The 23,078-nt window shown below is 37.7% G+C and overlaps 1 protein-coding gene across 1 annotated transcript in view; it reads right to left on the bottom strand.

The window, feature by feature from the left end:
- Window positions 1-22,510, bottom strand: part of dvl2 (dishevelled segment polarity protein 2) — a 42,710-nt gene extending 20,200 nt beyond the window's left edge. Inside the window, 4 exon segments of the mRNA XM_030162002.1 lie at window positions 2,110-2,199; window positions 2,201-2,265; window positions 8,588-8,657; window positions 21,997-22,510. Coding sequence (XP_030017862.1) covers window positions 2,110-2,199; window positions 2,201-2,265; window positions 8,588-8,657; window positions 21,997-22,157 — 386 coding nt within the window. The 5' untranslated portion in view covers window positions 22,158-22,510.
- Window positions 22,511-23,078: the final 568 nt, after the last annotated feature.

Raw genomic sequence — 23,078 nt, 5'->3', positions numbered from 1 at the left:
GCCTGAAAACATCAGTGTCTGCAGAAGCTTCAATTATCTTTATTTTGATACAGCATCTGTGTGTTCCTTCTGTTCGACTCCTTAAGCTCCTTGTTTTGGTTTTTACAGCTCACAACTTTACTGTTTTGGTTCAGTTTTAACCAAGACTGATGATATAAACATGCACAATATTCAAGTTGATGAATATTTGTGGACTTAAGTTAGTCAGTGGATGAAAACTTGACAGTCACACATTCACTTTGACCTTTTCATCCATTATGGCTTGGACACCAGACTCAGAGTTTGGTCAGATTTCTCTCCTGTTCTGACAGAGGAGATAATTACTAGCTCAAACAGACCGGGGATTTTCCTGAAGCTTCAGAAGGCTTTGCTTCTGCCTGGGTTCCAGCATCTTCTCTATGATTTTAGAAGATTTAGGAGAATCAACAAGACAAGAACAACTACATTCTTTTCAATACAGCACAAACAATAGTATTTCACATCATTTTCATAGATGTGATGTGGTATAGAATCACTATCCATGATTTAAGACACAGTTTTTTAAAGCTCTTCTTAAACATGGATGAGTTACAACTACCTTTCTCTTGGTTCTGAAGGTTTAGTATGTGTGTGACGGTTTTTGTGGTTGTATCTGACAAGAAACTCTGCATTTTTGCATCATTTTGGATCAAAATTATTACAATACTGACAATATCTACATGAAGTAAACACAGGGTTTGTACAATTTTTTCAAGGTCAAATTCAAGCACTTTTAAGGGTCATTTTCAAGTTTTTCCAGCACAATACCTTATCACTGGGGCAAAATACATATCTACAGGAATACATACACTCAAGATTATTTCTACCCCACCCCCCAAAGGGGAGGCAAGGGGTATTGTTTTTGGTTCGGTTTGTTTGTTTGTTAACACTCTAGCAGCAAAACTCTTGGTTGAATTCATACCAAATTGGGTTTAGAGATTGCCAGTGACCCAGAAAAGATCTGATTACATTTTGGGAAAAGTAGACCAAAGTTCATATTTTTTATGAAGTTTTAAAACCTTTTTTTCCCCCATTTACTTATAATGGGCGAAATTTTACATATCTATAAAAACATCAATTTTGTTTCAATTTACTTCAAACTTGGCACATATATAGAGGCAACTGATATGCTGACATCAGCACATGCATAAACATGATGACATCAGCTGGATCGATGCCAAAACAAGCTACAATATGTGCAAGGGGCAGAGTTTGTTGTGCCTGGCGCCACTTGTTCTAAAATGGTTTGGCCTGATAATGACAGAGAAAACCCTGTAAACAGTGTTTTATTTTCTGGAAATCAGTTTGGGGGTTTTTGTGGCAGTTGTCTAGTATTTTAGGATGAACTGATTTTTTTGTACCAGTAATATAGGTCAAAATGATAAAAAACAATGCCATTTTTAATTAAATAACAAAAACTGCTTTGTGGCACCTGCTAAACCCCTAATGTCTGCTTTACAATTAGGTATATTTCTTCATTGTCCTTGTCCAAATGTGTCTTTCTTTCGCTGTTTTGTTAATGACACTCAACAGTAAAATTGAATTCCATGCCTTTTCCAGGTTTTTCATGACCGTGGGAACCTTTTCAACAGGTCTACTCAGAGCAGTCTCCAACCATTATACTTGGGAAGGGTCCGTTTCATTTCAGTCCACATTGATTTTACATTAAACTGACTCTGGTGTGGCTAAAACAGTAGAGAAAGCCCTGCTTTTTATTCTCTTGATAGGTCATTTACAGCTTATCAAGGAGCCAGTGTATCTATATTTCAGATGAACTTGCCCATTAAAACCTCAGATCAACTAAGGTAAATGAAATAACACTGAAAAAGCCCTTTAATACTAGGAGCAATGTATGAGGAGCAGTTAATAACAAGGGCGGCTCGAGCTGAGATCAGGTTCAAGTGGGCTGCAGTATTCCTGCTATTCTTGAAGTAACTCAATGCTGGGAGTGTATGAGATAATCAGAAAAGGATACAGTAAGTATATGATGACTATAGCAGACGCATGGGTGGAGGTTACGACTGTATTCCATCATTTTGTCGGAATAAGGAAGATGGACGCTAAACGTTCGGGGTGACTGGTTTTGCTTACTGGAAAGAGGGCGGTCTGGAGTCTCCGATACCCCCGGTTCTCTCAGCGGGCGGGGGCGGCAGGGGCGGCGGTGGGGGCGAAGGCTGGGGGGGGCGTTTCCACAGGCGGAACCACAGCCACCGGAGCCTCTGCTGCCGGGGCATCTGACGATACCAACTGCAGAAGAAAGAAAAAGAGGGTAAATGACATGGAGAGCAAAAAAAAAAAAAAAAAAGAAAAAGAAAATATGTATGTTGATGCGATGAGAGGGGGACAAATCAAGTGAAGGGGGGAGTGGGGAAGGGAGAGGCACGAAGAGGGCGGAGGTTGAGGGTTTGGAAAGGGGGAGAAAACGGCTAAGATGTCAATTACTGTGACACACAAACACTGTAGTCTTTTCATATGGGCGTCTCAGGGGTGTACTGAAACGTTATCCTACACTTAACCTGTCTCTCCTCATCATACAACAAAAGTGGCCGCAAATGCACACACGCATACAAAGTAACACACATGGACAATTAGGCTGAATGCTGTTTAGTGTCCGATTACCCCAACCAGGGAAACATACGGAGGAAGGCAATGAAACACCAAAAAGGGAACACAACGCGCTGAGATTTTTGGTTAAATCCCTAGTTTCGCTCTCGGCCTGTTTGAATCCTGTACATTTACTGCATTCGACGACTTCAGATAAACACAGTTGACGTCCTCCTCAGACTGACGCCCACCCTCCAGACTTGCCCGTCCCCGCTAATGGCCGAGTGTCTCTGAAACCGTCGTCTTCTGGGATCCCTCCATCAGTCTTGGCATGCAGATCACATATCAGTCCCTCTGGTCCGCTCGCTTTGTTCCCCCCCTTCTTTTAATGCCTTTCCCTCGTCCTTATGCACTTAACAGATGCTTCGGCCTCAAACCTGCTTATCTGGGCCAAGTCCTGCTGCTTTTTTGTCTCTATTCACATGTAACCTGCAGGGTGGGGTACAGCTGGGCCTTTGGGAGAAACTGAAAGTATGGAAACTGTAACTGGCAACTCGCTGTACAGTAACTGCTTATAGCTAAAAGGCTTATGGGTCAATTAACACAGTGAAATTCTACCTGCAGAGTGAAACCACTGCCTTTCTTGTTCTTTGTTTAGCAAAACAATTCCCCTTCCACACTCCACCTTCTGATAATAATTGAGAGGTTGTGATTTGGCAGATGATGTAATGCATCTCGGGCTGGGCACCGAACTTCGATATGTTTATGGCACTGCTCAGTTTCCGTAGTTACGCACACCTTTCCCACACATTCTAACATTTCTAAACCTTACCATGACTTTCTGAAAGATCAATAGCGTAAATTCCATGATCACTGACAGCCTCTAACCCATAAGGACCCAGTGTGACTTTGACGGCAATTCCCAAATGAATTTTTCTCTCTATTTAATCTTTCCTCAGTGATCTATCACCATTTATTACAAAATTATCCTCTGTATTTTGCATTTTTTCTGGTGAAAATCATCTTTTTTCCAATGTTAAATTGACCGATCGTGTTCATAAAAGCTCAGTGTAAAGTCAACCATTATTGTATCAAAACAGAAAAAAACTGAAGAAAAAGTAACTTTTTCAGTAAAATCTATCATTTACTGAACATAATTTAAATGTTTCAATCCACTGTCATTGATCCAACTCCATGGGTTTTATTGGTGAATCAGTGTTGTAGAAGATGACGGTGCTTCCACGTTCACTATGGAGTCTCTGAACGTCCAAATGGGTCATATCTGATGACCATGAAAAGATGACAAACTGAATTTTACACCAATTATTTAAATGCATTGATAGGATTAATGGATCAGCAGTTTAGATCAGTAGATGCTTTTGGTCGATGGTGGATGTTTGGGTCTTTATAGATTAAAGTGGTTCTATATACAGTCGCAGAAAAACTTATTAGACCATCAAAACTCATCAAAAACAATGGTTATGCAATCAAGTACTAACTCCTGTGTGTATCATGTGACTAAAACAGACAGAAAAGAAAACATGGAATGCCTAAAAGCACTGTTTTTGACAGTACAATGCCATAGATATTGATGGAAGAACTGAAGTGATTTTGGTTATTATCGACAAAACCATGGAAAATGGATAGATATCAGCTCTTGAATTAAACTCTTATGAGTTAGTTTTGTTTTTAATATTATATTTGTCCAAATAAATGTACCTTTAGTTGCACCAGGCATTAAAATGAACAAGAAATTGAAGAAAACAAGGGTGGTCTAATAATTTTTTCCACAACTGTAGTATTGATATACCAAACTCTCACCACCAGGGGTCAGTCTGGTTCCAGAATACATCATCACAACAAATCATCCCTATGTATCCACAGACTATATCAGTTACTGAATACAGTATAAAGCTCATTGTTTCCACACATCTGTATTATGGTAATATCAAGTTTTATTCAAAAACTAAAACTCATAGACGCTTAATTTAACAGTCGCTAAAAATAACAGTCTTACAGTGTTCACGTGCTGAATCAGCTGATAGTTTACATTATAGCTCTGTTAGCTTAGCTCTGTTTTTAGACTGAAAACAGCCACAGTAAAACCACAAATCACCTCGGTTTGCTGTACAGTTTGCGTTGTCAGTAGCCGCAAACAAACAAGGTCAGAACTGTCACAGTTTAGTCTGAACCATGGATCAACAAACAGCTACTTAGCAAAGATAATAACATCCCATAGTAACTTTACACCTTCATAAGCCTCGGAATCAAACTCATCCGTGTAGAAGAAACACTGATATTCCACCATCAAACTTCATTCTTTCCATTTAAAGCTGTGTCCAGTGGAGAAAACAACAGCTTCTATTTTTATCACTTCTTTTTTTTTTGACTAAAAGTTGTTTCTTAATGGTTCTCATCCCATCTAGTCACTTTCTAATGCTTTGGAGTGGCTCATTACTCCCTCTAGTGGTCACATAAATCATAAATCCCCTGGCCCATCCCTGGAAATAAATTCACCTCCTGTCTGTTCAATCCAATACACTGACAGAACTTCACAGCTAAACTACTCTAACATTTTGAGGCTCATACTCTTCAAATTTCATTAGAGGACAAAACTAGATCATGTGAGTATTCATGATTTTTAATCTCATTCTCCAGACCTGGAAAATTAGATTTGAAAATTATGACTTTTTCAGGTTTTTCATGACTCTGTGAACCCTGAACAGAGCAATAAAAATGTTTTGTAATTCAGAACTAAATCTCAATGTTTAACAAGTACATCTGTTTGTGCAAAGATCTAATAACGCTGCTTATTGGTGGTGTAATGTAACATGAGCATGGTGCTTCTCATTAATTACCAAGACGCCAGTCTAATTTTTACACTTATACAGAACTATTTTTACACTTGTCATTTTAAAATGGCATAATCTTAACATTCAATGCATCTCTATTTCAGCAAACATCTGTGCAAAACTGTGACCGCCGCTCAAAAATATGTTTTTATTTGCCACTGGTTCTAAGGATCTGAGGTGGATTTTTCTTGTTATTTTTCCTAGGTTACCCAACTTTTCATTCTCATCAAGTTAAACTATTTATTGCCTTTTTAGTCAGGATCAGGGGTGTCAAGTTCCACATTAAGCCCAATATGATCTCAAGTAGGTCAGACCAGTAAAATAATAACATAATAACTTAGAAATGATGACAAGTTACAGCTTTTCTCTACACTTAGTGTGAAAAAAGTAAAATTACATTATGAAAATATTTATATCTATAAACTATCCTTTAAAAAAATGGGAAGCTGAAATTTCTCAAAAAAAAAAAGTTAAGTGCAATTTTAACAACATTATGCCTCAGTTTACCATTTACACATGTGCAATACAACTTACGGATCACAGTGGATCTACAAATACACAAAACATTTAATAACCGTCAGAATATTGATTTTAAAAAAAAGTACTTATTTCTCTTAAGACATTTCATGTTGTTCATATTTGTTCAAGGATAGTTTGTAAATGTAACAGGGTTCGTACACATTTTTCAAGCTCAAATTAAAGTACTTTCCAAGCACTTTTATGGCTACATTCAGACTGCAGGCAAATGAGGCCCAAATCCGATTTTTTTACCTATATGTGACCTGCATCCGATCTGTTAAAGACAGTTTGAACAGCACAAATTCCATTCTTCAAACCTGACCCAGGCCACTTTCATATGTGGTTTAAAAGGTCCCATATTATGCAAATCTCACTTTGTGAAAGTTTTCATATAGTAGTGTGTGTTGCAATAGCCTCATTATGAGGTTCGAATTTGAAAACTGTCTGTTTCCTCCCTGCCTTGCTACACCACATTTTGTTAAAATGCCTGCTCAAACGGCCGAGTTTGAGTTGGGTCCGCTTATGACGACATAAGCGGATTTAACTCCTCCCCCTGACTGTGCCCCCACCCTGGCAAAGCAAGCCCCGCCCTGGCAAAGTACCTCTTGGACAACAAACATGGCGAAGGCGAGACACGCAAGTTGTGGTGTTGTTGGCTGCACACGCCAACACGATAGTTTATTTTTGCTCCCCACTTTCGAGCCTCTCCGTAAAAAGTGGCTGGATTATATCTTTGAAGGTCATGTACCAAACAACATTCCCAAACGCTTGTATGTGTGTGCCCGGCATTTCACGGACGAGTGTTTTTTTAACATGGGCCCATACAGCTCCGGCTTAGCACAAAGACTCCGAATCAAGAAGGACATAGTACCAACGCTTCGTGACCCAAGTACAAGTGTGGGAGATGTAAGTTCTTATCATTTTTTTGTATCTTTACTGCATAACCCTACATTACGGATAGGCTGGTGGTTGTTGATGTGTACGTCTAACGTTAGCATGGCAGCTAACATAGCTCGGTTACTGCTGCTAACGTTTGCGTCCCCGTTAACATGCAAGAGCTGATAATATCAAGAGACATTCAACATAACTACTTTGAACACGGGACTTTTGTGGTTGGCATCAGTATAGTTAGCATCAAGCTTGTCAGTAGCTGCCTGCATTAGTGGCGGCAGGCGTCTTTCCGTGTCAGGTCCACGAACCCGACACAACACCGCCGTTTTCCGTCGGGGCTCAATCACGCCTCAAGGCAAAGAAAGCCAGCGTTTGGAAAGACGTTCTGTCTGAGACATGTGTATTGTAGACGAGAGAGGGGCATTTCAGACAGGTGACTTGTGTATTCAGAACAGATAAGTAGTACCGCTAGCATAAGCCGCGTCCTCTCCCAGAGAGGGGAGGGGGAGTGGGCGTGGACAGATGCGTTCATTTGCATACCTGGAAGCAGGCCCAGAAACAGCCTGTTCTGAGGAGGGCTGGTGAGAGGGACTTTTTTGACCGCTGAAACTCCGAACAAAAGATGATTTTGGGGCGAACCAACTTAAATACTATGTTTTTGGGCTTCTGAGACCTATATGACGTGACTGAAAAATAGCATAATACGGGACCTTTAATGTGTAATATGAAGAAGCACATTAAAGAATCGAACTTAACCAAAAAAATCTAAATTGTGCATTAAAAGCTGGTGTCTGAACATAGCCTAAGGGTCATTTTCAGATTTTTGCAGCACAGTACCTTATCACTAAAATCCATGCCTACAGGAATACATATACTCATGATTAATTATTTCACTTTTTATCACAATGATATACATTATATTATGCTATAAACATATAAGATTATGTTTCATACAAGCAAAAAGTTCAAAAATTAAAGAAGAAGACGAAGTTTTATCCAAAAAAAAGGGAAGCCACTTGGTGTTCTTCAGACACTCATACCAAAACAAAGATTAAAATAAAAATGTACCTGGAGTCGACCTGAGAACACCTGGTAATTTTCTTTTTTGACATAAAGATATATTTTTCAAAATGTTATAACCTCTCTGTAAGTAGCTTTTGCTTGGCATCTAACCTGGGAGAGTTAATATTAAAAGTAAATAAATCATATCAGAGTTAAAATTCCAAGCACTTTCAAGCACAACATTAAATTCAAGCATTTTCTAGGATTTCAAGTACCTGTACGAACTCTGTGTAAACATTCTGCAATTTTACTTTTTCACACTAAAAGATACTCACTTTTAGTCGTCATTATTTACAGGTCATTATGATAGCATTTTACTGGTCTGACCCACTTTAGATCATATTGGTCTGTATGTGGAACCTTAACTAAAATGATTTTAACATCCTTGATTGTTAATATCTTAAGTGTAATTTTAGCATTTAACATTCATCCCACTGGCCAGATTGGACCCCTTGGCGGGCCGGTTTCAGGCCGCGGGCCATATGTTTGACACCTCTGGTTTAAATCATTAGTCTGAGGGAAGAGGAAAAGTGGGTTCTCATCATAACGTTGGCCATCTTTTAATACAAAAGCCTGAGATGTCTGAGCAGGAAATTACTAAACCGGAGTCATGTATAATCAGAGCAGTGGTCAGCAGTAAAATATGGGAAACTCGCTCCCACTTTCATTCCAAATATGCAGCGTAGGTCATTGTCTCTTACCCATGACACCACTCGGCCGTTGAAACATGGTAACTTGGCACCGTCGTCGGAGATCTCCTCTTTCACCACCCTGAAACACACAGAGGACGAGTGAGCCTCCAGAGGCATAAATTGTTCTTCTTTCATAACATCGCAGCAGTTTGTGTGGTTTGTGGACGGTACAGCTGAGTGAAGCGAGGGCTGAAAACATCAACGTGGCTTTAGCTTAGTCATAAAGAAAAAAAGTCTGACTGCTGTGGAACTAAAAGGTTTACATTACCAACACATACTGGACTACAACAAAAACACAGCCGCCCTGAATCAAATGCAAGGCTTAATTCCAACAGATTAGTGTAAAATATGTTTGGACAAGTTGGTTCTCTTGCTTTTTATCTATTACATGTGTTAAAAAGTATGTAAGTGATCATTTCACTGCCAAAAGCACAAATCTAGTCCAAAAACAACCCTATGGATGCATGCGATATTCAAGCATTACAACAATTTCTGCAGTTACAGTGTAAATAACTGTCAAAGTGTGTTTTGCAGGACATACACTGCACATGATATGACTGAATCACAGTTTTCTCACTTCATAAATGATATTTTCCCTCTGATTTCTGAAGGTTTAGGATGTGTACAGGGTGGGGAAGCAAAATTTACAATGAACATTTAGTTGTTTTTTCTCAGCAGGCACTACGTCAGTTGTTTTGAAACCAAACATATATTGATGTTATAATCATAACAAACACTATTACCATACCTTTTCAGAAACTTTTGCCCATATGAGTAATCAGGAAAGCAAACGTCAAAGAGTGTGTGATTTGCTGAATGCACTCGTCACACCAAAGGAGATTTCAAAAATAGTTGGAGTGTCCATAAAGACTGTTTAGAATGGAAAGAAGAGAATGACTATGAGCAAAACTATTACGAGAAAGTCTGGAAGATACTATTAAAGAAGAATGGGAGAAGTTGTCACCCCAATATTTGAGGAACACTTGCGCAAGTTTCAGGAAGGGTGTGAAGGCAGTTATTGAGAAAGAAGGAGGACACATAGAATAAAAACATTTTCTATTATGTACATTTTCTTGTGGCAAATAAATTCTCATGACTTTCAATAAACTAATTGGTCATACACTGTCTTTCAATCCCTGCCTCAAAATATTGTAAATTTTGCTTCCCCACACTGTATAATGGCATTTTGCTGCTGCATCTGACTAGAACGCTGTATTTTAGCATCATTTTGAACCAACATTACTACAATACTGACAACATCTAAATACAGCCAACACTGGTCCACTTTTTTCCCACATATAGAGCTACTGTTTGTGTTAATTAGCCCTTTTAAGACTCGTCGCTTTTCCATTGACCCTCAAATTGTGTGAATATAACTGCCTAATGGAAAAAAATGACAATTTCACCCAAAACTCTTGTTTTTTGATAAAAAGTTTTTGTGCTGGCAAGAGGTGGTTTTTCAGACGTAGTGAAATCGGTAGCCTATATCGCACAAAACTGCAATGGTAAGACCTTTTTGCACAACTAGAGTCACGTGAACAAAAAAAAAAAAACAGATGTTGATGGATGTTACAACAAGCAAAGAAGAAGAGTTTTAAAACAAACATTGCGTGGTATGTGTGGACACATAGAAATCGAATCATTTGTATATTCACAACAGGATAGAGGGGTAACGAGCAGTCTAGATTCAAAACAACATATTTATGTTCGTTGCCATGTTTATTGAATGACTTCTCATGACATCTCGCAATAATAAATCATTGCATTTGTGATTTAATGGAAAAATCGACATTACACATTTCTGTTTTTTTCTACATTTAGTAAATATTGGTAAAGTTTTGCGCAGATGTCCAATGGAAAAGCAACTACTGTCATTATACAGGCCGCCTGGGTGTCTTCATGTTTTCTTTGCAATAAAAGTGTTAGAAAATGTCTTTTTTGCCAATTCATTTGCACCTTTGTTTTCAGGAAGAACTTAACTTTCAATATTTGGCCAATAATTATCATTATAATAAATAATATATGCTTAAAACAGTGTTTAAAAAAAAAAAAAAAAAAAAAACACGGACTTGAAGTTTTTAGCATCTTTACCACCAGAAACAACTATAAATGTCCATAACAAAAGTTTTTCAGATTGTCGAAATAACCTTTCAACTATTTTACACATGTTCAAACATGCTTTTTGGTCTTGAACATTCAGTATCCATATTATGGCCTCATATGTTTTGTTATTTTCAGGTGTTTTTTAGCCTGTGTTGAAGTCTCTGAAACTTTCCACTTGTTAATACAGTGCAACATTGCTGCTGTAAAGTGTTATATGGTGTCGGAAAGGTCAGGATCTCAGCTTCTCGAAGCCATTTGAATTTTGTGGATAGCACAAATGATTCAGGAGTTACAGTAATATGAATGCTGTAAAGTGCAAAACGCAGCGTCGGGTTAATTACACTCTAACCTAATTTATCCAGCTGCACTTTATGATGAATCAAAAATGCTTTTACTCATTTCGCAACATAATTCTGAGGCATCTGTGTCAATAAGAGTTCAGACCCACAGCTGACACACATACAGTAATTCATCATCGTTATTTCTTCAGAAGCAGCAAAACAACACATTACACAAACTCTGAAGGATAATGTGGGTTAAAACCAAATCCTTTAGCGTGGGCAGATGCTCAAGTGTTGTTATAAACGGACTGAAATAAACTCACTAGCCTGGCAACATGTGTTAGTGACATTCATGCTGTAAACTACTGTAAATATGCTGATAAACAGACCATTAAAAACAAGTTAGCCGAGTAGCAAAGTTGTGACAGTGCTGTTATGTATCTTTTTAATGCCATGATGAGCAGACCATATGACAAACTGAGATCAATCATAATGTTAGGTTGTGAGATTGTCATAAAACTGGGGCAGATCCAAAGATGAAACGCAGCATATATTATTTAACACTGTAGAAACGTAGGTAGTGCTTTACATGAGCTTAAATCACATGAAAATTACACTTTTGTTTAAAAATTTTGCAGCACAGTATGTGTCAGCGTTTACTGCTTATTACCTACTTTATCAAATTAACCCCTAAAGACCCAGTGCAACTTTTGTGGCACCACCAAAATATTTTTTCCTCTACACTGAACCTTTTTTTAATGTTTTATCACCATTTATTATAATAATTACCCTCTGTATTTTGAGGCTTTTCAGTGTAAATCAGGTATTTTCCTACACTTAATTTAGTAAACATGTAGATTAGTGGTGCAACAACGAATCGATTCAAATTGATTCTTTAAAGAGTTGGCAATGAATTCAGCAGTCGATTCGTTGGGTCTTAAGCACGTTAGTATTGAGGCATGCCCGCACACTGTGTAGTGTAACAGAGCAGCATGGCTGAGGCTTCGGATGCCAGGCCAGATTTTTAAAGCGAGGTTTACATGATGTTTCCGGTGGCCACGGCAGCCCCGTCTGGCTGAAAAATAGTGCACCGTTTATGTAACAAAACTTGAATATGGAGAAAAAAAAAATGGCCAAAATCCCACAGCGCACTATGTTTTGGGCAAATGGGGCTGCTGTGGCCACTGGTAACATAATGCAAACCTAGCTTAAGATAGCCTATACGTTGCCATTACTTTAGCCCGCTAGCTAGTTAGACACTATTGTCGTAATTATAATGTTTTTACCCAACTCTGTTTATCAGGGCACCAGACTAACGTTACCTATCATTGACTGGAACTAATACATACAACACTAGTTTGATAGGCTGTAACCGGAGCTGGTTGAAGATATAGCTTGCTAGTCTCTAGCCATAACAAGTCTAGGTAGCGGGCTAGTGCTCGCTAACTAGACTTGGCTACGAAGCCATTGCAGGGATGTAATCATTAGTGACTTGTCTGCAGCTTATATTGCTTTGGGTTAAATTTTTTTTCCAATATCAGCAATCACCCTTTTTTTTTTTTTTTTTTTTTGGAAAACCAATATTTGATTATTAAAAATGTTATAAGATATTTGATCAGGCACCTGTGTGGGCAGCACTTTAAGTTTAATAAATAAAAGAGTACTATGTGTACATGTATTCATTTCATTTATATTGCTACATAAAAGTCTTAATTATCTGAATGTTTCAATTGTATTTTATGGTCAATGTACTTTTAAAAACAATTTTTAGAAAGCAGCCTTAAATATCAGCCTCAAAAATCAGCTGTAGATATCGGCCATCGGCTGACCAAATTTTTAAAAATCAGCATCAGTCTTAGAAAAACTCATAACGGCAGAAAATAATGAACAAAATGAAGAGAATAATGAATGAAATTAACACAAATACATTGAAAAAATCAGACAACCAGCACTTTGGTCATTTGTTTTCAATTTATCTTGATAAAATATGTAAGATTTAACACATTTGACCTGAAGAAGATCATTCACTTAAAAAAAAAAAAAAAAAAAAAAAAAAAAAACATAGACCAATGTTGACACAGTAGAAGACTCACAGTGTTCTTTTGCTCTTTTACATCTAAAATGACTTATCTTTTATGGATAAGATATTTGTTAATGTTTGGTTCCCTCAGATGTTTTACACTTTTTTCGGAAGTCTGGGAAGATGACGCAAACAGTTGAGAAAAACTTTCACTAGTTTCCTCTATCTGCATTTACTTTTTGGTAAAACATGGCAAAAATTAACTCAAGCAAGCAAAATATACTGGAAAATATACTGGAAATTGAATTTCCATCAACATTTACTGATGCAAAATGTCAAAATGTGCATTTAATACATTTATGGAAACGCAGCTGTAGGGTTAAAGGGAAGAAAAAGCTTTTAAAGTGTCTTCCAACTATTATTTTCACAACAGGAGTCAACCATAAGAGTCGGTGACAGTTGAAGCTACATGTTGCGCAAACCGACCAAACAGAACCAGTCTTTCTCTGAGGGTGAATTTCTAAAACGTGTCCATATTTATAACATTACACAGTGAGTTTCATGACATGTGTGCAGTGATGCTTATCACACATATGGTACTATACAGGCTTACTGAATAGTTTATGGTGCATTTCAGGGGGCTGTTTTGTCCGTAATCTTTTCATCATACAGCTGTAAAACAGTCAAACAAAGACAGGCTGAGCTGGAAAACAGAGGATTGTAGAGTCGTCATGTGTCAGCGTGTGAGATATGAAGAAAATCTGCAGCATGTGACAATATATAATCATTTAACCACATCATTTTCATTACACGCAACAATATTTGTGCACACTTCTTGTATATTGTGTATATTTCTTTTAAACCTGTGGTATTCCGCCCAGAGAGGCTCTTCTTAATGTATAAAACTGTGTAATATGTGCAGTTTTGTCAGAATTTTATTCATACAGTTTGTAAACTTTTGTTTTTACATATTTTTTTGTATTTCATCAACTCGAGCCATAAACAAAAATATCAAATAATCAATAACTGTCATAAATGAAACCCTTTAAATGCCATGTGTGTAATGTAAACAAACCCTATTTTGGCTTTGATGCAAAACATATTTAAAAGAACTTTCTTCTCTGTTTTTTTAGTGTACTACACAAAAAAAAAAAAAACAAGTAGCCTAATCCCAGTTTTATTTTTGCAGCCTGACATATCTAAATCAAAAACAGCAACATTGGTCAAAATAGATTATTGTTTTTTCTGTTAGGTCAAAGGTTAGATGCTAAAATGTGTCAATGCACATTTTTTACTCACTTCGGAGAAAGGTGCTGGTGTAGTAGTTGTCCATGGTTTACAACGTGCTGATTTTTGGGTCAGAATTTTAAAAATGATGCAAAAATGAAAAACTTCTAAATTCTAACCTAATAAAAATTGTGAAAAATAATGACCTTTTATTGCATTAAATGCAAAGTGTGCATAATCTACTCACACTCAGGTTAATTATCATATTGATAATATTTGTCTAGTACATACTGTACAAATCGCTGTTCTAATTGTGTTTTAAGATGTTAGCCGATATCTGATATAATGACGATTACTTTAGATGACAGATAACAAACTAACATTGCAGTCGTCACCAAATCAACACCAATTAAACTATGGCTGCAGCTAATGATTATTTTTGTTGCCAATTATTTTTCAATTAATAGATTTGAATAGACTTTATTTGAGCTTAAAAAAAAAAAAAAAAAAAAAAGGTTAAAACAGATGTTCAGTTTACTGTCAAAGGAGGAAAATAGTCCCATTTAAGCCTTTCCAAACTCTAAACCACGTTGCTCCTTGTTTTAAGGTAAAACCTCTGTGTTTGTCTTCGTTTTTTAGAGTCTCCGGTTCAGAGTTTCCCGTCCTGGGTCACGTTCGTGTTCCTCCATGTTTGTTTGTGTTGCCTTCATGCAAATTTCCTGTCTACATCTGTAGCGAGTGGAGGAACGCTCAACAGCATCCACACATAAAACCATGAAGAATGTGGTTTGGGATACAATAAAACAAATAAGGGCAGATGAGTAAACAACAGAATGAAATACTTGCAAATTAACTATGATGAGCTAAATTACAAGTAATCAATGTGACAGATTCTGAAATAATTCAATTTAGATCCCTGAACATTAAACTCAAAGAAATAAATCAATAAAACAACAACTTATCACCATCCTACAGTCTAAAAAAAATATTAATAGGGGTGGGTGATGCAGCTTAAAATACTATTATTTTTTATAGCACTATGAATGATTGTCAACTACTTTTCCAGATATATTAATCAAAATGAGTTTTCTTTATGCTGTATCAAACACCAACAACAACCCTTTGTATGGATGTCAATGTGCAGTATGTTTTAAAAAGTCAAAATAATTCTAAATTAAGAATAAATATATTACATATATCAAGACAAACAGGCTGTATTTAGATTTTAAAACATGGATTTCAGTAGATTTAAATGCTGTTTGGGTTCATTTTCACTAAGTTTGTAGAAGATAGTTGGGGTGTACAGAGGTCCTTCTGCAAAAAAAAACTTTATACTATTTAATAAAAAATAATTTCACATCATTTTGTACCATTTTTATCATAATGTGTCTAAACGTTTGACAAGCATCTTAAAAGCTAAAATATAAAACTTGATAAAGAGCATTAGATCTAAGAAAATGGGGGGGAAAACAGATCATTTTGATGCTCACATTGATCGTATGTGAATGTGGTTTAGGTTCTACACTGGTGGGACAATGTATAATGAAGATTTCTAAAACAGAGAATATAAATAAGACCCAGGGATGGACATTTTAATTACTTTTTTGAGTTGAAAAATCAACTGAGTTTATGTCAGTAATTAGAAAATACAGACCAATCAAGGTGAAGTTGATTCACAAATATAATTTCATTTTCTTAAAACACTTGAAATTTAATCAAAAACACTCCCATAAATATTAGTTCTACATTTTTATGAAGTACAACGACCTCTTCACTCTGCACACATCGCAAAAAGATGTCAACTATTGGACTATTTAATCCCTAGTACACAACTATAATAAGAAGGAACACCAAAATAAACTGATGGAAACATCACTATTGGCCAAGAATTTCTCCAGTCAGTGCATCACTGCTGTCCACACAGAACTGTGAAAGAGTTCCCTTAACGTCGGTAACTCCAGATAAGAATGCTAATATTAGCCACCAGTGACTGCCGGAGCCAAAGTCTGCTGATCCCATTCTATACCAAGCTGCAGCTATTAATTATTTTTTTTATAACTGATTAATGTATTGATTATTTTGTTCAATTTAAATAAACGATTATTTGAATAGGTGAAAAATAAATGTGAAAAAGACATGTCTGAAAATGACAACTTATCCTTTATTCAGGAACCAGCTGAAACAAACACAAAAAGTATCCAAGTAAAAGGATACATACACATTTTCAATATAAGAACTTTATTATAAGAATTATATTGTTTAAATTTCTTATTTCTTTTTTCACCTTTTGTTCACCTTTACATTTTATACCTACTTATGTTCAAAATAAAGTTTAACATTATCATTATAAGAACAAGTGGTCCCAGGCACAACAAACCCCACCCTTCACATGTATTGTAGCTTATTTTGGCATCGATCCAGCTAATGTCATCATGTCTATGTATGTGCTGATGTCAGCATATGAACTGCCTCTATATATGTGTCAAGTGTGGAGTAAATTGAAACAAAATTGATATTTTTATAGATGTGAAATTTCACCCATTACAAGTAAATGGGGAATTTTTTTTTTTTTAATTCATTAAAAAAATTTTAACTTTGACCTACTTTTCCCAAAAGGTAACCACATCTATTCTGGGTCACTGGTAATCTATAAACCCCATTTGGTATGAATTCAACTAATAGTTTTGCTGCTAGAGTGTGTAGAACAAACAAACAAACAAACGTAACCAAAATCAGTAGGGCCTACCCCTTGCCTCCCCATCGGGGGCGGGGTAATAACAGCATATATGTAATTTTTTGGCCAAATTGTGATATCTGTAACTACTCTCCTAATACTGCTGCTTCAATTTGCATCACTGGCGCCATCCTGAAAAAAATATTACTTAAATCAATTAAGTGATGAGGCTTATAAAAAATATCATTAGATTTAAACAACAACAAACAAGTCAAATGACATCTACAAACTATATATGCACTGCAGTCTTCAACACATTTGTATACAACTTAGTAACAACTTAAAATGGAACTAAGATACAACTGACAAAAATAAAAACAAATATTTTTAATGTTTGCATAAAGAAGTGACAGAATGAGTAAGTGATAGTTCCATTGAAGAAAAATGAACATATAGAAATTTTCTGCCTTTTTGTCCTCATCTCTTCTGTTTGTGTTGATCCTGGTGTCATGTGTGTTATAATAAGAGTTTGTGTGAAACACAACAGTGGCACCAATGTTTAATTTTGGCATCAAATTTAAGGAAATTAAGCTTTGATTCAGGAAAACTGTACTCGAATCTGTTTTTTTTATTAATTCAAGTCAATTAATGGTTTCAGCTCTAGTCATATACCTCCATCTCTAAACCATACAGACCATCGTAATGTGACGACAAGCCATCGCTGTTCCCTCTGACAACTGAGAGACACCATGGAATTTCCCACAGTGCTTTAGTGGCTCCTTGTCCATTACACAACCTGGTGAACTAAATATGTGACCCAGACCTGGTCCGCGTCACTACACTGGACCACTGAGAAACACACAGCACAAGGTCAGAACTCATTGTCTACACCTTCTCTGGATGGTTCTTCATCGTCTATGTTTGTGACAAAGACAAACATTCACCACGAGCTGCGTAATTCCCCCCCAGCAGAGCGCCGGTATGTTATTACAGTCATTTACCCAGACAGGAGTGGGGCATGAGTGCAGCGTACAGGACACTTGAACGTTCCAGAGCCCTAAGAGTTTTCTGTTTCCAGCTACTCATGCCTCCTCCTCCTCCTCCTCCTCTTCCTCCTCTAATGTGTGTGAGAGCTGGTCAGGCTCCACTGGGCTTTCGTAAGCAGCTGTTGAGAGCTGGTTTTGTGGCCGAGTGTAAGCATACGGCCGGATTGTTGTGGGCTCTGGTGGGGAACTGCTGCAGCTTACGAGAGCTACTGAATGTTAGTTAGCAAAGAAAACTTTCCTCGGTCTGATTTATTGAACTTTTCCACTCTAACGTAGCACTGCAGAGGCAACATTCTTCCCCTCGGAGTCTAATTGTCTTCATTCCTCGGCCGTGCAAACAAATAGGCGACCGCAGGCGAGACTCAATTCACACACACTCTAAAATGCCTTGAATAATGCGCGAACCAGCCTGAAATATGTGAGTCCTGGAGGATTTGCTCTCCCCCACTTCCCTTTTTCGCTTTGCTTACACTGAATCCCTCACACCCAACGCAGCATCTCCTCTAGAACAATTCATCATACTTACACTACTCCCAGTTGCCCCATCAGAATATCCAGTAACTCTTTTTTTTTTTTTTTATTCTACAGACGTTCAGACACCCAGCAAATGGCCAGTGTCCAGCCCCGGGTTCCCAGCGTCGGCCCTGGCCTCCACAGCTCCGTCGTGGACCCCCCCACACACACCTCCATCCCCCCTTCTCAGGCAGCCACACACAGCTTAGCCCGACAGCTGGCCTCGTACCAGGCCAAATGAAAACACACACTATTACAGAGTCCTCTCCTGGGTGGAGAGGGGGAAAAGGTCCCTGCTTTGATTGGACAGCTGACCCAGAGCTATGTTTGAAATGTTTCATCTGAACTCAGTTGGAGATATTCAGATGAGGGAGCACGATGCCAGGCAGCGTCGACACACAATTCCACTTCTTTCTCTCTGCCATATTCTCTTTGAAAAACTTTCCCTCCATCCTATGAGAGTTTGGCATAGATGGCTCTTTCTGAGTTTTGGAAAAATGCTAACATTGTGCTCACGGCCGCAAGTAATAACGGTTTAACAGGAACAAGCTCCTAATTTAAAGGCTAACCTTAGCTGTGGTAAGGCTAGGTCACAAACGCTTATTAACAGAGGCTATTAAAGTGGAAAAAATAAGAGTTGTCTTGCAGAAAACCAGCCAAACACTTAGTTACAGGTTTGTTAAATTGAAATTATTGCAGTCTAAAGGAACAATCCTGCTTTCATTGACATCTTCCTGTTTAGCTTCTCTTGGGAGTGCTAAAATGTGTTTCTATTGAACTGAACTCAGAAAAATCTGTATCACTCACTACATTTACAATTCCATTACTTCTCCAAACATGACTATATGAAAGAGTTTGATAGAGATCACAGACAGTAAATAGCATATTTAATAGGGATATGCCAAATTAGGATGAATGGAGCATTTTCTGATCAAGACATGAACAATAATATCAATATTATTCAGGTTTTAGGAACTTTTGGAAATGGACAGCACAAGAGATAATGTGTCTTGGTCTACATCTTTGCCGGTTTGTGACACACACCCTCTGAGTATTTGTAAGTCGTACATAAACCAACAATCCAGTGGTTTTTCATACTGACATACTAGGTTAAGAAAGACTTGGATATCGACAGGATTGTGAATATGTACAAACATCTGCTGCTGACCTTCTCAAGTCAGTGGTCGATTAATTAAATGATTAAACAGCTCCATCACGGGTGGAAAAAACACTATTTTTACAAAAAGAGGCAAAACAAAATGAGCGACACAGGCCAGTTTAACATATATTTAGACAATAAATGTTAGTCTGAGTCTGTGTGTATATTAGTGGAATACTCTGTTTGATTACCCATGTAATCATCTTAGCAGGAACATCACAACTGATTTCCCAAATTGATTCAATTTCAGTTCACAAGGTCCCAATTTGATTCAATTCAGTACCAATTGTTGATGGATATAAAAGAGTAAGAATGCTATGAAATGTACAAGGAGCCATCCTAAATAATAATACTTCACTATAACAGGAAAAAGTTGATGTCAGTGCCCCTTGAAAAATATTCAGTGACGTTGGGAATTCCCCATTTTTTACTTCATTTGAGACTACTGAACTGAAGATAAAGTAGTGAATACCAAAATAAATGAATAAATCAAATAAATAAATGAATCTGGATCACTTAACATCAAATTAATCATTGAAATGTAGGCAATTTTAGGCACAATTGAATTTCTAGCTATAATTTTTTTCTCTAAAGTCAGTAACTCCATTTGAGGAGCCTAATATCAGTCATCAGCCTCTACAGGAGCCAAGATCTGCCAGTAATAACAGCTTGATGTCCAATCTCTGCATTAAGATACTTTTAAGTACTTCCAGACTTATTTCTACACTTTGTTATCTCTGTGTCTGTACTGTAGATAGATCTGACACATCGACAATCATTCTGGAATAGAGGTAAAAGTGCTCTGGGTTGTTTGGCTGGTTCTTGTGTTGAATGCAGGATGATGCTATGGTGAGGCGAATACACAAAACTGAGTCAGGAGACAAGTTGTTTTGGTGGAACATGTGCACACGAGGAAGCACAATGTAGCTAAAAAAAAACTACAAAAAGTCCCTAAATGTTGTTCTTTCATGCAATGATGAGGACTGTCAATGTAATAAGATACAGATAGTAGAAGGAAAGGGAAATAACAACCCTGACGCTGCAAAACGAAGATATTAATCCTTTTTTTTTTTTTTTTTTTTTTTTAAGGAAAATCCAGCCTACGAGTGTGTGTCTGTGCAGAGATGGACTCATATAATGATCATCAATCTGAATGAGAAGATTAGTTGCATAAATGCTACCAGAGCTGGGTTGTTTTTCCTGAAATACAGGCAAAAAAAAATGCTAAATTATGTACATGATGCAGACAACACTCATTATTAAAGTTCCCAAATGCAAAACAAACTCTTAACTGCATTTAAGTAAACTGTTGATAATTCAAGCGGTAAATATATGATCAAACTGCTGTAAAGTCTGTGGCAGAACAAACTGACCACCAACCGAAGGTGGTCAGTTGCAGAAAGAAAAATCAGCGCAAGGCAGTTATTGATGCTGTTGCTGATTATCATTCTAATGGTGTGCATTTGAGGGACAGCCTCTGCCCCCAGCTCTGTCAGGCTGATGAAAAGCCATCTTATCCCTTTCATGGGGGTGCTGGAGTTGACATTGCAGCCTTCTTGGCACAAGCTTCCATGGTGCCATCCAAAGAGGAAAAAGAGGCAAATCGCCCAGCCTTAATACTCATCCAAGACTACAATTCATTTAGCAGAAAGCCCCAAGGGTCTCGCTGGGTGAATAAACCACGAACACACATTCCTGTGCAGGAAAAAGCACAGCAGCGGCCATGAGAGAGAGAAAAAAGAAGTAGATTAATTGATAGAGGAGAGGAGACAGCTTTTTCTAGTGGGAGTGGAGTGGGAGAAAAGGAGAGGGAAGGGAGGAAGGCGAGGGGAATGAAAGGATGGCAGACAGGCTAAAGTGTTAAAGAGAGGAGACAAAACCCTGGCTTCAGTCCCAAAAGAAAGAAAAGGCGAGGATCTCACAAGATGATGGACTGAAGGAGGGAGGGAGGGATGAGGATTAGAGTAAAGAAAAGCAGCAGGGACAGGGAATGCCTCCCATTGTAATGATGATGTTTCCTAAGAAATGTCCTAGCCTACATACCTTAGTATTTATAGAACCACTTGGTTATTATTCATCACTGCCCATTAGAAGTTCCTGTGCTTGGATAGAGACTTAACTGGCTGGTTTTAGTCAACTTTATTCTCCTTAACACCCCTTATTCCTTATGACAAATATTCTAAGTCGGTCACAAGATAGGATTGCATGACAACAGGCATGCATTTCATTAAAGCTGTGATTGGTACATGCAAACACCGTTTAACTCAGCTGTTTTGTTGTTGTAGCCACTCTTAATCTATTTTTCCTAACTTTTCATTGCACTCAACAGTCTTTATCAGTTGTTCTTAATCTTCTCTGTCTGGTGAAGAAGGGAAAAAAAATCAGTGCAGCTCACCCGAAGTCCTGGTCCATAGACTTGAAGAAGAACTTGTAGTTTGGTTTGTTCAAGACTTGTTTAAAATCCAGCAAAGTTATATTTTCGGCAGCAATGGGAATCTTCACCAAATACGGCGTCTCCTCTTCGTCGATGTGATAGATTATTTTGGTTTCCGCCATCTCTGCGGTAGTTTTTTTTGCTCCTTGTAGCCGGAGGTTACCAGAGGAAGCCCACTTGCGCGAGGCGAGGTAGCGTTCACTTTGTCGGGCTGTTAGCTAGCGGTGCAGCGGAGCTAGCTAGGTGGCTAACGGCGGAGGTGAGACGGTGACGGCCGCCAAGGTTTTCAGTCCGAGCCGGAGGTCGGAAGGCGGTGAAAGTCTTCTCAAAAACCCGTGTCCGACTTCACCCGAATGCACAAAAATCTCATTCCCCCTGGAACCGAGGGGCGAAAACCGACCGACACGCTACATTCACACGACCGAACTACCGACAACTTTTCCCCCAACAAAAACATACGGAGGGGGGGGGGGGGGGGGGGGGTCTGGAACTTTTTCTGCACTTTCTGCGAGCCAACGCGGCGTGTGACGTCATACGTAAGCCCCTTTTCTGGTTACGTTACCCCCCTCGTGCCCACCCCCTCTTTTCCCCCTCGAGGTGTTTTACGTATGTTCAGATTTACGAACAAATTTAAGTGAGTTTTTAACAAATCTGAGAGAAACGGAATTTCAACTTATTTTCCAATTTATTTCAGTGTAAAATTAATAAAATACACCAATTAACCCAAAGATGTGATCAGAATATTGATTTATTTATTTATTCATTTATTTATTTATTATTTATTTATTTATTCCTGTTTTGTTGATTTTCTTCTTCCTCTTCTTCTTTTTCGTCTTCTTCTTCCTCTTCCTCCTCTTCTTTTTGTATGACTTTGTAAAGTTTTTATGAATACTATTACAATGTTTAGTTAATTTTTGTCTGAATTTTAATACTATTTTGATGATTATTTCATTCTCTTTGCGGCTTGCTACTTTTATTTTTTGTTCATTTTGTTCATTTTTTTCGTCATTTTTTTCTTATTTTCTTATTTGTTTCTCCTTTTG

This window comes from Sphaeramia orbicularis, chromosome 18 (assembly GCF_902148855.1).
Source record: "Sphaeramia orbicularis chromosome 18, fSphaOr1.1, whole genome shotgun sequence".
NCBI lineage: Eukaryota > Metazoa > Chordata > Actinopteri > Kurtiformes > Apogonidae > Sphaeramia > Sphaeramia orbicularis.
Note: the sequence above shows the minus strand (reverse complement) of the source record. Positions and strands in the feature narration are given on the sequence as shown.